Source organism: Protopterus annectens, chromosome 9.part0 (genome assembly GCF_019279795.1).
Source record: "Protopterus annectens isolate FY-2018-M chromosome 9.part0, PAN1.0, whole genome shotgun sequence".
Lineage (NCBI taxonomy): Eukaryota > Metazoa > Chordata > Ceratodontiformes > Protopteridae > Protopterus > Protopterus annectens.
In genome coordinates this window covers 679,219,831-679,235,596 of record NC_056743.1, presented here as the reverse complement: position 1 = coordinate 679,235,596, position 15,766 = coordinate 679,219,831, and the positions used below count along the sequence as shown (strand labels likewise).

General features: G+C 42.8%; 1 protein-coding gene across 2 annotated transcripts in view; it reads left to right on the top strand.

Annotated features, from left to right (window-relative positions):
- VARS1 (valyl-tRNA synthetase 1) overlaps window positions 1–15,766 on the top strand; it is a 623,655-nt gene that overhangs the window by 473,390 nt on the left and 134,499 nt on the right. For both annotated transcript variants that reach the window (XM_044083285.1, XM_044083286.1), the window contains one exon: window positions 13,169–13,239. In XM_044083285.1, coding sequence (XP_043939220.1) covers window positions 13,169–13,239 — 71 coding nt within the window. The remainder of the gene's footprint in view (window positions 1–13,168; window positions 13,240–15,766) is intronic.

Below are 15,766 nucleotides of genomic sequence, written 5' to 3'. Positions count from 1 at the left end.
ACGGGGGTGGTCTACATTTTGGGGTGTTCATGTTCCAGTGTTTGGTATATTGGACAGACCAAACGTATGGTGAGGATTCGTGTTCGAGAACACCTCAAAGATATTAGAAATTTCAACGAAGCTAGTCCTGTTGCACAACATTTTCATGATTTACATGATGGTTCCACTAGTAGTTTGAAATTTTGTGCATTAGGAAAACCCTTTCTGTCTGGAGGGGGTGATTATGTGGTTAAATTACTTGAATTAGAAACTAGAATGATTTTAAAGTACAAAACGTTGAAGCCCTTTGGTCTGAATCAGGAATTGGCCATTTAATTTATGTATTTATTAGTTTTGCTCTTGTGTTTTTTATAATACTTTTGTATTCATCAAATATACATTTATTATATGTATTTACTACTTTAAATGTTTGAATTTCGCTAATGAGTTAATTGGTAACAGCTGTGAATTGATTTGTGTGTGTATATATATATTCTTTAAACTTGAAGCAATTGCAATTCATGAAGGTGAATTGCCGAGGTACCAGATCTCTTTTTAAATAAAGAATTGCTGGTGCAGTGCTGGAATTGTGTTTTTCATTTCGTTGTTGCTGCTGTTGGTGTTTTTTCGAGTTTTGATCTAGTTTTATCTAGCCTGATTTACCAAAATGAATTGCCATGTAGCATAGAGAACTTAATGTTAGGCATAGTTGCAACACATTCCTCCTTGAAACATTCATTCTATAGTCTTGGGATCTGTCAGAACAAGTCACAGAACTAGACAGTGCTGTTGGGCCACCCCTGGAGAAGGACACGTGTTTAGGGAGCTTACCTGTTCAACCTTTTAAGCCACTTGGTTAAATCTTAAAGGAGTGTACATATTCTGAGTTTTGGCACAGTGGTATTCAGCCAGTCATTCAGATCTACTTGCTCAACAAATGCATCAGTGGCCTCTGCTTGCTGTTTCTATTTGTTCATTCCCACTTGTAAGTGCTACTAAAACCCTTCTTGGTGCACGTATATCTCATACTGCCTCATGTGAAAGCTTAATGTAGTACTCTAGCAGAAATTCTAAACCAGTATATAAATTAGAATAATTTGAGGAAAATGGAGTCCCTGTCCTGAGCATTCTGTTTCATGAGTGTTTTCCTGTTATTACACTTGTTAATGTTATTAAAATTTTAGCAGTTTCAGAAAAATGCAGAAATTTTGTTGAAGAAACATGCATATTGCCATCACTTTTGATATTACTAGCCTGTCTGGAACTTCTCATGTTCCTAGTGGACCTCAAAATCATTGATCTGAAGTAGTTAACTTCATTTTATCTGCAACCTGTGGGTATACGGATCCATATCGGATCTGAGCCGGCAACTTTTTTTCTAGCATCTGCTCCAAGCTCCTCCCCTTACCCATAATGCCCTACCATCTCCTGTCTTCCCTCCAATCTAGTCTGCCGTGCCAGTAGCGTGCATCGTGGTCTCCTTTGCTCTGAGCTCAGGGATAGTAAGTGGTATTATTATTTGTATCTAGTGTGTGTTTGAGTGAATATTTTCCCTTCCTCCCTTTGTTTAGTGTATCGCTTGTCGGTGTAAAAAAAAAAAATGTTTTGCAAACTTGGATAGTAGTTGTTAGGCCTGCCCTCCCCTACCTGTGTTTGTGTGTGTTTTTTTTTTTTTGGTAGGTAGTGTTTTTACTTTTGGGTGCAGGACTATGGCTGATCAGCCAAAGCCTGTTTTGAAAAAATGTACAGAGTGTGGCCATAAGCTCTCCCCGGCTGATGGTCACACTGTGTGTGATTTGCTTGGAAGTGGCACATTTGTCCACTCAATGTGCTATCTGCTCCGGTTTCAATCTGAGGGCCCTTAGGGATCGGAAGGCCAAGTTAGTAGCCAAAGGCCTTTTTCCTGCTGCCATGCTGGAATCTGCCTCGGCCTCGGTCTCTAGTGTTCCACCTCCCATTCAGACAGGAAATCAACATCCGTCTTCTTCTTCTGGTGATGGGTCTACTAAAGTCAAATCTACAGTCAGCGTGGCTGACAAGGAAAAAGAAAAAAAATAAAGAAAGGTGCAGAGAAGATAGGGAGAAGAGAAAGGACAGACATCGCAAGAGATCCCCAGACAGGGAGCTCTTTCTTAGTCCCCCTTCTAAGACCATGAGGCCTGTTTCTCACCGGAGCCGTTGGAACATTCGGACCCGAGGCCTTCCTCCCCATAGCGCAGACCAGCCAGATCAGAGTCGGTGGCCTCTTCGAGGTCAACTCTGAGCTTATCGGACATGGACAGGATGATGCAGAGATTCATTCAGACCCAAATTCAGATGAGAGTCTTGTCAGGCCCCTCTCCCTCTGCAGGGGGGACCTCCATGCCTTTTTTCCACCCCATCTCTCCTTCCCCGATCCGTGTGTCGGCTTCGGGGCTCTTGGATCCGAGGATTTTCGGAGCTGGTAGCTCGGCGCTGACTGTTACTCCAACCTTGACTCTGGCTGAGCCGCAGACAGGGAGTCAGATCTGAGGGAATGGATTCTTCGGCTCTGACCTTTTCAAATCCGATCCATTCCCTCGGACCTCAGGTTACCCTGGCTTCTGCTCCGGTCCTCACTTCAGATCCGGGGAGGGCGTCTTCCTTACTGGGCGCTAAGGAGGTCCGCTCTCCCTCTGTCTTCGAAGTGGTGGAGAGGGTTCTCTCCCAGGGATTGAGACCCCAGCCCATCCCCTCGGATACCACCCAGGCCCCCCTGGATTTGGCAACGACTCCCTTCATCCTGTCTCGGGGACAGCTCGTGCCAGAGGATCCCCAGGTTAATTTCCCTGAGGAAACCCCTGCAGCTCACAAATCCCCTTCTGAGAGTCCCACTGAAGAGGGTCACCGTAAGCGCAAGTGCAAAAGGAGGCACTTGGACTCCCCCGAGTCCCTCACTACGGACACTGACTTAGATGAAGGAGAAGGTTTCCCCAGGTCACCTCCCAAAGACTTCTCTTAAGGAGAAGTTATGGAGATCCTCCGCCAGAGGGGGGAGGTTGGTCAGCCCCAAAACCTTCTGGGGATGAGTCAGTGTTCCTGGAGGCCTTTGGCACTGGCCCATCTACTTCCTGGGTGTCCTCGCCATCCTTGGTGGACTTCATCATCATGAGGGCATGGAAGGAGCCTGACACTGTAGAGCACATCCCCAAACACCCTGACAAGATTTTATCTCCCCCTTCCGACAGACAACCTTGGTTGAAAGGAGCCCCAGTTGATGCTATGTTGGTTGCAGCGGCCACAAAGTAGGAACTAGCACATAAGAGTTCCTCAGTCCACCCTCCAGACAAGGAGTCCAGGTCGCTGGATAGATTTGGGAAGCGTGTCTATTCCTCAGCGACCTTTTCAATCCTTGAGCTGAATTATTTGGTACATGTGATCCAGCTTCAGCGAGACTTTGCTTCTGAATTCGTCCCCAGAGTCTTTATCACCGCAGGACAGACAGTTGTTCTCTGCGAAAATGTCTACTCTGAAGTCGGTCTCAAACACGTTGATGCAACTCCTTTCCCATGCCAGGGAAGGAGCAGCTAGGGCGGTTGGGACAGGCATAGCCATGAGGCGTCATGCCTGGCTCAGTCGTTTGACAGTTCTTCCTTTTTTGGGAAGACCGTACGTGACACACTTGTCCAGAGTGAAAAGGACGAGAAGACTTTGTCTGCCGTCGGGATCCGCTTCTCTAACCCTCAGCGGTCCTTCTCTAGGAATCAGAAGGCTGAAGATGATGTGGTTCCGAAAATCGCAGTTTTCCCAGGATTCTCAGGACAACTATTCCCCCAGAGGCAGAGGGGGACAGGATCGACACCGACCCAGAGGTAGTGGGGGTCCCAGGAATTTTGGGTCTAGGGAACCTTTTTCCGATAGACCCTGTCAGCAGCCCTGAGGGATTGCCCGACTGTCCTACTCTGGAGGCAGTCAGGGGAAGATTGTCCTTACACCCAGCGGCATGGGAGTCCATTACGACAGATCGCTGGGTGTTACCGATAATATCCAGAGGTTACTCTATCCCATTTCTTGCTCCTCCAAATATTCCAAAACTCCTCCCTGATGTTCCACCCGCTCACAGGGAGGTCGCAGCTCTAGAGGTTTCAGAGCTGCTTCTCAAACGAGCCATCGAACAGAATCCCCCTGATCAGTCCGGATCAGACGTCTACTCAAGGTTCTTTTTGGTGCCAAAAAAGATGGGGGACCTCAGGCCCATTCTAGACATGTCAACATTAAACCTGTCTGTAGCCAAACAGAAATTCTGAATGGTCACCCTACAGTCCATTCTACCTTCTCTCCGAGAGTGCGATTGGATGTGCTCGTTAGACCTCCAGGATGCTTACTACCACATCAAAATACACAGAAGCTCCAGGAGGTTTCTGCGCTTCCAGCTGGGAGCCAGTCATTTTCAGTTCAGAGCCCTACCCTTTGGTCTCACCACAGCCCCCAGGGTGTTCACCAAGGTAATGGCAGTTGTAGCGGCTCACCTGAGGCTTCAGAGTATTCAGGTGTTTCCATACCTGGACGACTGGCTCTTCGCTGTGCCCAACAAGCATCACCTGTGTCTGGCCTGAAATTACTTCATTCGGTTGGCAGATCTACTGGGGATTACAGTCAATGTTCAGAAATCCCAATTGCAACCAGTACAAGTTGGAGACTTCATTGGGGCATGGCTAGACAGTTTGCAGATGAAGGTATTCTTAACTCCAGACAGGATCCTACACCTCAGGGGACATATAGCTCAGATAGCGAACTCCAAGTCTCCAAAGGCGAGCGAGGTTCTCCGGGCTTTGGGCTCCATGGCTGCTGCCATATTGATTCTCCCTTGTGCACGCCTTCATATGCGGGTTCTTCAGTGGACTCGGGCTGTTCAATGGTCTTGGCTAGACCTGCCCATGGAATTTCCAATCAAGATCAGTCACGTCTGTAGGACGTCTCTTCTTTGGTGGTTAAGTTCACCGGAGATATCAGGAGGACACCCCTTCGCATCATCTCCAGTCCACAGTGACCACGGAGCCTCCCAACTCAGGTGGGAGGGACACTGTTTGGGAAGGACAGTCCAAGGCATGTAGTCCCAGTCAGAGACCAAGTTGCACATAAATGTTCTAGAGATGAGGGCAGTGCTTTTAGCGCTGGAAGCCTTTCACACTGTCCTCCCTCTCCGATTGATTGCAATTCAGTCAGACAACATGTCTGTTATATCAACAAGCAGGGGGGAACCAGATCCTACCCCCTATGTCATGAGGCCATGAGAGTGTGGGAATAGGCGATCTCCACCGGTCGGTTTCTGATAGCTGTGCTCCAACATTTTAGTGGACAGATTGAGTCGGGCCATTCTGATGCCGTATGAGTAGTCTCTGAAGTGGTCAGTAGCGGAGGAGACCATCTTTACATTGGGTCAGCCTTGCTGTGATCTCTTCGCATCTCCTTCCAACTCGAAGTGCAGCCAGTTCTTTGCTCTGATTCCCCCACCAAGGGAAGTCCCCAGAGACGCTATAGTCCATGCTTGGCCCCCCGGGCTTCTATATGCTTATCCACCATTGCCACTCATTCCGAAGTTTCTTCAGAAAGCTTGCCGACTGTGGTGCAAAGTGATCCTCATTGTCCTGTTCTGGCCTAATCAGGTTTGGTTCCCATTCCTTTGGTCTCATCTCTTGGCTCCCCCGTGGGTTCTGGATCCCTGCCCGGATCTAATCTCCCATCTGTCGGGGGCCCGTCCACCCGATCTGGGCAGCCTCAAGCTGATAGCCTGGTTGCTCCAGTTCCGATAATTGCCAGGACTCCCGGTCTTTCATTCCCGGTAAAATCCATTCTGGTGGCTTCTCTTAAAGACTCCACTAGGAAACTGTAATCCTGTAAATGGAAGCGCTTTTCCATTTGGGCCTCACAGAGAAAACTAGATCCCTTTACAGCCCCTGTTCCAGCGGTGTTGGATTTCCTGTTTGGCATCTTTCAGCAAGCAGCTAGTTCCTCCACAGTGAAAGTACAATTGGCAGCCATTTCCAGATGTCCTTCAAGAATGCAACTGCAGTCATAACATATGGGTTGTCCTGCCTCAGGCAGGATCCAAAGTCTGGGTCCGGACGCCGCTGATGTCGATTTTTCTCCCGACGCCAGAGCGCTGGGAGTATATACATCAGCCAACGCCATTTTCTTCAGTCTTTCTTGCAGAAGCAGTTCGCAAGTGCCGGTCGGTCAGCTCCTGTATTCTTCGATTCCAAAGTCATCAAAAGCTCGATGTCAGAAATTACTGAAAAAGTTAACAATTGTCTTTCTTGTGGTAAACAAATACCTCATAAGGATTTCCACTCTTACTGTCTTGCCTGTGTAGCCTGTGCTCGCTTCAACAAGCCGCTCTCTAAGCGCGGCGGGGAGTTCTTTTGGCGAAAAATTTGCCTATACATGCGCCGGGAGCTCCCGACACATAAAACTCCAAGAAAAAAAAAAACCGGGACCGACATCCTCCACCACATCTACCTGGATATCACTCCGGTTATTGATTTTCCTCCGGATACCATTGCTGTAGATAAGGTCACTCCTGCACGGAGCTGCCAGGCCTCCTATGGCCATGTCTATTAAGGCCTACACTAGGGCTAAGGCAGCCAGCAAGACCAAGCATCTTTCCAGAGACACAAATTATGACTATGGCTGCTGACTTAATTGCTATGATTAGAGGTTCACAGGCCCATCCTGAGAGGATCCCAGCCTCCTTCTGATAAAAGGCCCCGGTTGAACCTCTGACCCTATTCCTTCAGATGAAGATTCTGAGGACTCTGTCCACTCTGATGGCCAGGAAGAGCTCTTCCAGACCTATGAGGACTCGGATGCAGAGGATTCCATCCCCGGCCTCCCTCCTGAGGATATTTCTTTTGGGGAAGTTCTGCATACCATGAGGGAACATTTCAAGTGGCAAGGCCAGAAATATTCTGATTCCAGAAAGCCTTCAGACTTGCCCTAGCTATTCCTCCTGTGCTTGATGTCTTGGATGATTTATATTCTGACTCTAGTGTTAACAGGGTCCCTGAAATACATTCCCATTTATTCAGGGCCCATACTGCTGATTTGGAAACTATTTCCCAGGGACCTCCTCCAACAGGGCTAGGTCATTAGAGAGATGTTTACACCTCCACTACTTTATCTATGAGAGCTTTGAATTGCCTTTTTCATATGTTACAATATCAGGATTTCCTGTTAGAAGATTTACAGAAAACATTGGCCTCCCTGATCCTTTAGACAGGAAGTCTTTGCAGGAAGCTGTACATAACTCTCAGCAAGTAAGCAATCACTTCCTGCAGTGTGGATATGATGCACTGACAGGGGCAGTCATTCCATGGTTAAAAGATCAACCTCTACCAGATCATGTAAAGGCAAAACTTCTGGATGCACCTTTGGAAAAGAGATGTGTTAAAGTCCATCGAGGAAAAAGCAAAATCAGTTCAGACGGTGAAAGATTTCCTCCAGGTTCAACCCCCCAGATTCAGTAGGAATTGGCCTTCAAAAAACTGGTCCTTTCCTAATCCTGAAAAGTTTCAAAGGGGTAAAACAGACAGGGCGACAATGGCAGCCAGCAAACCAAAGAAGTGACACAGGGTTTCACCTGCCCCACAACCACAATCTCAATGACTTTCCTCTATTTCCGCCTACCAGGAGCAAATAGGTTTGCAGACAATTGGCACAGACTGACAAAGGACAAATGGATTTTGGACATTATAGACCGAGGTTACAGGTTCCACTTTCATACCTTACCAAGAAAACAAGGCATGCCAAACCTACCACAAAACCAGAGGGCAGAAGCTATCAAGCAAATCTCTGCTGACTCGATGAAAGCAATAGAAAGAGTTCCAAAGGCCAGGGGTTTTACTCAAGACTGTTCCTTGTTCCAAGAAAAGAATCTCAATGGAGACCAATACTGGATTTGTCCGCATTAAACACCTCATAGTTCTCATAGTACCAAAGTTCAAAATGCTGACTCTACAGCAACTCCTTGGCATACCTGCATGTCCCTATCAGACACAGCTGCAGAAGATACCTCAGATTTCTTGCAGGGCCAGAGCATTATCAATTAATTGATGTTGACAGAAAAAGCTCTGGGATACACAGTCAACTTCCAAAAGTCAAGACATCAGCCATCCCAGCAAATAATCTTCTTAGGAGCCAAATTAGACACAGCCTCTCAAATGGCTTAACTAAGACAAGCAAGAGAAGTTAACTCCAGGCCCTGGGTTTCATGGCATCCTGCATTCTCCTGGTTCCATTAACAAGACTACACATGAGAAAGCTTCAATGGTACCTAAAAAGCCTATGGTCTCAGCACAGCAACAACTTAGAGACAACCATACCGCTCATTCCATGCCTACAAAAGGAATTGTATACAAGGACAATGGTCTCCAAAGGAAACACATCTGCACATAAACAAATGCTGGCCTTTCAACACCAACTTCAGCAAGGCCATTTACTGATATGGACAGACAACACCACTGTGATGTGGTATATGCAGACTGACAATGCATCTTTGGGAGAAATCACTGAGCCTAAACATTCAGTTACAATCCCAGTTTGTTCCAGGCAAAGACAATGTGCTGGCAGACAGCCCTAAAGCAGAATTTCACAGATCCGAGTGGGAGGTTACATCGAAGATCTTCACACAGCTCACTCTCAACCATCATCTACAAAGATTCTGCTCAAGGACATACCATCCACAAGCTTGGAAAATAGATGCTTTCTCATTTAACTGGAACTCCCTAAAAATCTATGCATTCCCACCTCTGCCACTGATGACCTCAGTATTACTAAAGATCAAAGCAGAGAGACCCAACTGGACTGGCCAAGACAACACTGGTATCCACTACTACGGAGCATATGTCACACCAAGAAGTGGGCCCTTCCCCAATGGCCTCTACTTTTGACTCAACACAACTTCAAAACAGTGCATCCAAACCTTCAGACACTGCAGCTAACAGCCTGGGAGATCCCATGAATAATCTCAACCTATCTCTCCAAGGAAGTTCAGTTCAAGACTATCCACCAGAAAGGTTTACTTAGCAAAATGGAAGAGATTCAGCATTTGGAATACCAGCAAGGGACATGATGCATCATTATTGAACATCCCACTCATCCTGGAATATTTGGCAGATATGCTAAAGAATGGACTCTCATATTCTTCCATAAAGATACCTGCATCAGCTATTTCAGCTAGATATAACACTGATCCGCCTGTCTTTTCACATCCTTTGCTAAGGCAATTCCTCAGGGGAATCAAGAACATTAAACCACCAAGAAAGACTCCAGTGCCAGCCTGGGACCTCAATTTTGTCCTAGAAAAAATGACTCTACCTCCATTTGAGCCAGCAGCTTCAGTTGACTCTCATGGAAGACAGCTTTCCTGTTGGCAATTACCTCACCTAATGGCTATACCACCATAATTTTCCACAGAGACAGGGTTTCATTATAACCCAACCCTACTTTTTGCCAAAGGTGGTATCTAGGGTTTTTTTTAAATCAAGCTATCATCTGCCTGCTTTTTTCCCAAATCCTGAGAATAAGGGGAAAGAGACTGTTACATTGAACATTTTCAGACAACTTTTCTACTACCTGGACAGAACCAAGACCAGTAGAAAGTCTGACATTCCATCAGATTCTGTTATTCATTTCATGGAAAGACTGTTCCAGCCAATGTCAGACCACATTCCACCAGAGCTACAGCCACCTCTACAGCATTCTTAAGACATACATTCTCCAAACACTACAATCTATCCAGAGCAGGCTTTGCTTCGCAGTCCTGCAGGGTTTGATTGCCACACCATCTTTTCCTAGAGCATTCCTCCTCCCCGGCTAAGCTATGGTATTCTACCCATATGTTATGACTGCAGTTGCATTCTTGAAGGACATAGTACAGTTTTGTACCTACCATAAATGTAGATGTCCTCCATACCTCTCTATGCCTTGGGTCCACTTATCCCTGTTTTGGTGTATCTGTTTATTGCTTACTTATTTGTCTGGAATCCTGTTTTTGTCTTCCAATTTGATTATAGCCTTCCTTGGAGGGCACCTGGCATCTGGGGCAAGAAACACTGAAGTATGACTGCAGTTGCATATCTATCGGACATCTACATTTATGGTAGGTACAAAACTGTACTTTTTCACGTTGGTGAAGACAACATTGCCTTAGCCTCCTCTAGGCTGTGTAAGGCTTTTCGTAAAGGTACTTTTCTGTTACGTCCACCTGTCAAGGATTCAGTGCCTCCTTGGGACATTACTTTTGTTTTACAGGCATTGGTGGCTCCTCCTTTCGAACCTGTAGCTTCGGTGGACTTGAAATTTTTGTCCTGGAAGACTGCTTTCCTAGTCGCCATTACATCTGCTAGGAGGGTTTCTGAGCTTCAAGCTCTGTCTGCTGTGCCTCCTATTTGGTCTTCTGCAAGGATAGGGGCCCTCTCCGTACTAATCCTTCCTTCTTACCCAAAGTGGCATCTGAAGCAAACATAAACCAATCCATTAATCTGCCCATTTTCTTTCCTAACTTCCAAAATAAAGGTGAATACAAACTCCATTTGTTAGATGTTCATAGACAGCTTTGTTTTTATCTTCATAGAACAAAGTCTTTCCGCAAGACTGACCAATTGTTTGTTTCCTTTTCCAAAGCATTTATGGGAAAAGCTATTTCTAAAGTTTCTTTGGCCAGATGGATCACTCTTTGTATTTCACATGCCTATAAAGCAAAAGGTTTATCTCCTCCTGGTATTGTTAAGGCTCACTCTACCAGGTCCATGGCGACTTCTGCTGCTTTTTGGTCTAGGGTGCCTTTGGACGATATTTGTGTAGCAGCGAACTGGGCCAATTCACATACCTTCATTTCCCATTACAGATTAGATCTGATTTCGAGGGGTAGACCATCCTTTGGCTGTGCCGTGACCAGGAATATCATTCCATAAGGGCCTCCCAGGATCAGAGTAGCTGGGGACTCTGTCCGACAGGTTGCAGATAAAATGAAGTTAACTACTACAGATAAAGAAGTTATGTACTCACCATAATGTTCCATCTGAGTAGTTATACTTCATTTTTCTGCAACATTCCCTCCCTCCGTCCCCCGGACCTTGTCATGTCTTTTCGGGTTTGGTTCATTGGGGTGAGTTGCTTATGTTTTTAGTTGCAGCAAACTCGATCTGAGGGAAGATGGGAGATGGTAGGGCATTATGGGTAAGGGGGGAGCTCGGAGCTTGGAGCAGATGCTAGAAAAAAAGTTGCCGGCTCGGATCCGATACAGATCCGTACCCACAGGTTGCAGAAAAATGAAGTATAATTACTCAGATGAAACGTTATGGTGAGTACATAACTTTTTTTCTCTTATTTTCAGTAACATGTACTCCATTAAGCTTACAGTTAGAAATAGACTTGCTGTTGCGTACATGACCCTGCATATCTCTCTGTAACAGCACAATATTAATCCCTATAATCATGCTGAGTGTCTCAGGAGTATTATGACTTTGTCTGTTTAGCTGGTTTGATTACATTTCCTTGAACATTTCATAGAACATTAACTGGTGTGACTGTAAGTGGAAATGTAGAAGATACAAAGTCTGACTTGGTTTAGTTTGATCTGAATGTCGAAAGAGTGAACAGAGATTTGTACATATTAATCAGGTTTAATGACTTAATTATTTTGTGATATGTTGTATTCTATACCAGTTTTAAGCTTAATTGCTATATTTCTTGCCTTTGCTCACAAATGTTTCTGACCAAGTATAATTTTTGAAGTAAAAACAATGATTTTACTGCTGTAAAAACACTGCCTTCATATAATGCATTTCATCTGTGTTGACAAAATATTTTTGCCTCTGTTACATATACATCTAAAATATCGAACAGATTTATTTATACTTTCACACATTTTTTAATTATTTTAATGTCCATAAAGCCTCTGGTTGTGATCAGTGGCTCTGCATATTTTTTGCACCTGTAGCCCCATTGGTGTGGTGTCCGACTGCTCTTTTGTTACCAGATGCCATCTTGAAAATCCTTATATTTTCTTATCAGTTTTATTTTTATTTGTAGTTTTTAGTCAGGGTAAGCTTTATTTAGCAGTACTTTTCACTCACAGCTTGCACACTTCAGGTTTCTCAATCATGATCTTAAGCTAAATACTTGAAAGTTCACTTCTCTAGTGATTTTTTTTCACTTGCTCTGCACATATCTAGTGCTTTATCAAGTTTCAAGTCTGCTTCTCTTAATCATCCTCGATATCTAGTGAAAAATATAATACCTTGCATCTGGAAGATTTTTTTTGGCTTACAGTTTGCCAGAAATCTTTCTCTAAGGCTGCCAATGTGTCCTTTTAAACACTAAATGTATGTTTATTGCTTCCTTACCTGCGACATGGGGAGGCATTGTACATTGGACCTTTCTGACCTATGTGTGATTCCACTTACAGTTTGGCTGACTCTAGAGTTTCCAGTTTTTGGGCGACTTTGCATGCGGCTGCATAGTTGTTGGGTGAAGTTGAGACGTGTCAAAAATGAAGAGTTGCAGCAATGGAGTTGGGTGGCTCAACAATATTATGAGTAAAAAAAATGAAAGAAAATTAACTTGCTATATTGTAGTGAGTTTGAATGCAATTTAATATGCCAAAAACTCAATTTGTTAAAAATGTGATATGCAAAAAAGAGCTTTTATCAGCCTTTATGTTGAAGATCTGAAAACTAATCAGGCTGCTGTTGCATATGGTTGTGATACTACTGTAGAGGTGTTCTTGCATATGAAGAGTTTTCAGACTAATGAAAAACTGCATCAGAAAAAAAAATTAACATTGCTGAGTCTGAAACCATGCAATTTATGTATACCCTTAAGTTGTACACACATTCAAGATGAATGTGTGAAGAGGTGTTAGCCATGCTGCCAATGCAGGCACTTTCACTGAATTGCATTAGACAGAGACAGGCACAGTTAGTGGTAACTCATTTAAAGACGCAGCTACCCACATCATCACTGTTACATGTATGATCCCATATTGTGCTAGTCATGTTTCGTGCGGCACTAGTGGCAATAAGACTCCAGTTCTCCTCCTTCACAGTAGTTTCTTGTTGATGTGACTTTTGGCATCACATTAAAGTTGTGCTGTTATATGAAAATAATGAAACAGCTTGTTTCTTTGGTGTTGTGATCAGGAAATCTGATGATGATTCATATTTTCCAGATGATGATGTGCTGGATACTTGGTTTTCTTCTGGCCTCTTCCCATTCTCCATCTTTGGTTGGCCTAATGAGGTGAGTCAAGTGACTTGTATGTCATTCTCTTGTGTAAGTTAAGGCTGAGTAAATATATAGTGAACAGCTGATGTTTTTCATTTTTCTTTTTCTATTTAAAATTCTGTATTTGTTTCCATCATTATTGTTGTATAACTAAATAGAATGATGGTTGTATGTGGTATGGTTAGTTTTGCAAACCTCGTAAGTAACTGTTTCTGTCTTCATTCTTTTGTATTAGATTTGTTCTGGAAGGCTCATCTCATTTTAATATAAACAGTAGTTTGTATAATCAAGCCCTAATTACATGTAAGGTTCATTGTTTTAGTCAGTACTGCAATAATTACTTATATGGGTGGTTAGCCAATCTGAAATTGCTGTTTCCCAAGGGATTTGGGGAAGTCAGTTCTAACACAGTCAGTGTTTAAATATCTGCATTGCCTAATTAAGAAACTGGCTTACCAAAAAATGCTTTATTTCAGTAATTAGTTTGGTATTGCCAGGAAATATTTGTCATAATTAACAAATGGAAAAGTTTCTGTAATTAAAATTTCATAATGTGAAGTTTTGGTTTTGTTTAAAATTTGAACTGAGAGTGTTTGTAAAGAAGATAGGCTGTTAAAAAAAATTCCCTGGAAAATTGATTTTCAAACCAAAATTAATTTTAGCAGCCCTTTGATCTGAATAAATTAATACATATTTGTTCTTAATTTATTAAAGGTGTGAGTAGATTTAAAATTGAGAGACATTAGTAAAGGGGCATGTTCTGAGATGTGATCTTGTTCAGTAAGTTTAAAGTAGCCAAAACGTATTCTGGAATATTTCTTTTTTCACATCTAAATATCTAAACCTGGAAAGAAATTACTAGCTGTTGTGCCATATAGCCTGTAACAGAAATGTCTAACAATCTTTACTGTAACATGCCTTATTACTAATGTTCACTTGATAGAATTACTGGTATGATAAACTGAATTTTGAAATGCATTAAAATCACTTGCTAAAATTATGTTAATTGTAATTTTGATAATTAAACTGTGGTCTTTTTGTCAGGAATTGGCCATAGCCAGTTTGTGAAATATGCATAAGTAAAACCTATAGAAAATCTTTAAAAATGAAATATTAAGAGGTCTGTCCTCGTCGCTTCTAAACAAATAGTTTCCGTTATGTGCAATCATGACATCTCTTTCAGATGTATTGTCTGAATTAATATGTGAAAATTGAAGAAAAGATGATTCTTTAACATTTGAAGTTTATTTGTTGAGCGAGATTTATTTCCCTTAGAGATTATAGAGGGTGAAAGAAATAAGAAGCAAAAAGCATTTATCAGTTGGGCAGCTTATTCCTTTAATTTGCATACACGTCTTAAGCATGACCAGGCATCTCCCCCACCCCTGAAAAAAGAGGAAAAATATATATGACACTAGTAATACAAAATTGTTGTTTTTATTTTGGGGTTGTACTGCTTCTCACAACATTTTCAAATTAGTTGCAGTGCTGTTAGTGCTTTTTCTGTTTGCTTAAGGTAGAAAAACTGAGAAAAGCCAAATAAACTCCAAGGATGGCAGCTGCAAATAAGAACCAGTGCCATTTTACCAGAGGTTTCTCTCTGTTTTTTTTTCAATTGTTATATCTAACTTACGGTTTGGAAGAGAATGTTGGGAAAGCTGTTTATTGTGGCCTGGTTACTTGTAGCCCTCCTTTTGTTAATAGCAGCTTGAAAAATAACATTCTCATTTTGCTGTAACCACTGCGTTGAAACCTTATTTGAAAGAAATAAGTGATGAATAATGTCCAGTCTTTAACACTGACAAACTGGAGTAAAGTCTGCAGTTCTGCAATTTTGTAAATAAATACATTAAGCTTCTGAATGAAGATCTAGTGTTCCAGAACTTCCACAAAACTCTGGTTGTAGCATCCAAATTGCACTTGACGTTGACAATCTAATTCTGTCTGCCTAATATTGTGTGGCATGAGTTTGAGTTTAGGTTAATTTAACATGGTTGTAAGTGCCATAAATAACACCTGCAGGTGCCAAGTACAGTTTGTTGATGTTGAGTAAACAAAGCCACTGATCACACCCACAAGAGATCTTAAAGCAAGTCCAAAAATGATTGTTTGTAGACCAGCTTTACACAGTAGTGGTTTAATTCCAAGTCTTATTGCATGAAGTTGCAATTCAGAAATATAATCAGCCATATAAAAAACTTCAGAAAGCCATACAGCTAATAAATGATAGGTAAATGGTAGACCTAGAAGATCAAACCATGGATCGAGAAAAAATAATTCAAGGAATTGCTGGCAGAAATCCAGGAAAGATTTTAGTTTATGAAAAGCAGAAAAAGCTTTAATAAGTCATCAAAACAAGAGAGACCGTATGCAGATTTAAAGCTGAATGTGACAAGTCTGTAGTAAGAATGTTGCAGGTAAAAGTAGTCAAAACCAAGAAATCTGTGTACAGACAAGTTAAAAATAGCCTTAGCAGTGGGGTACCAGCATTCCCGGTCTGTTGAAGCAAAGGCCGCACACAGTCAAGAAACTGAATTGCAGT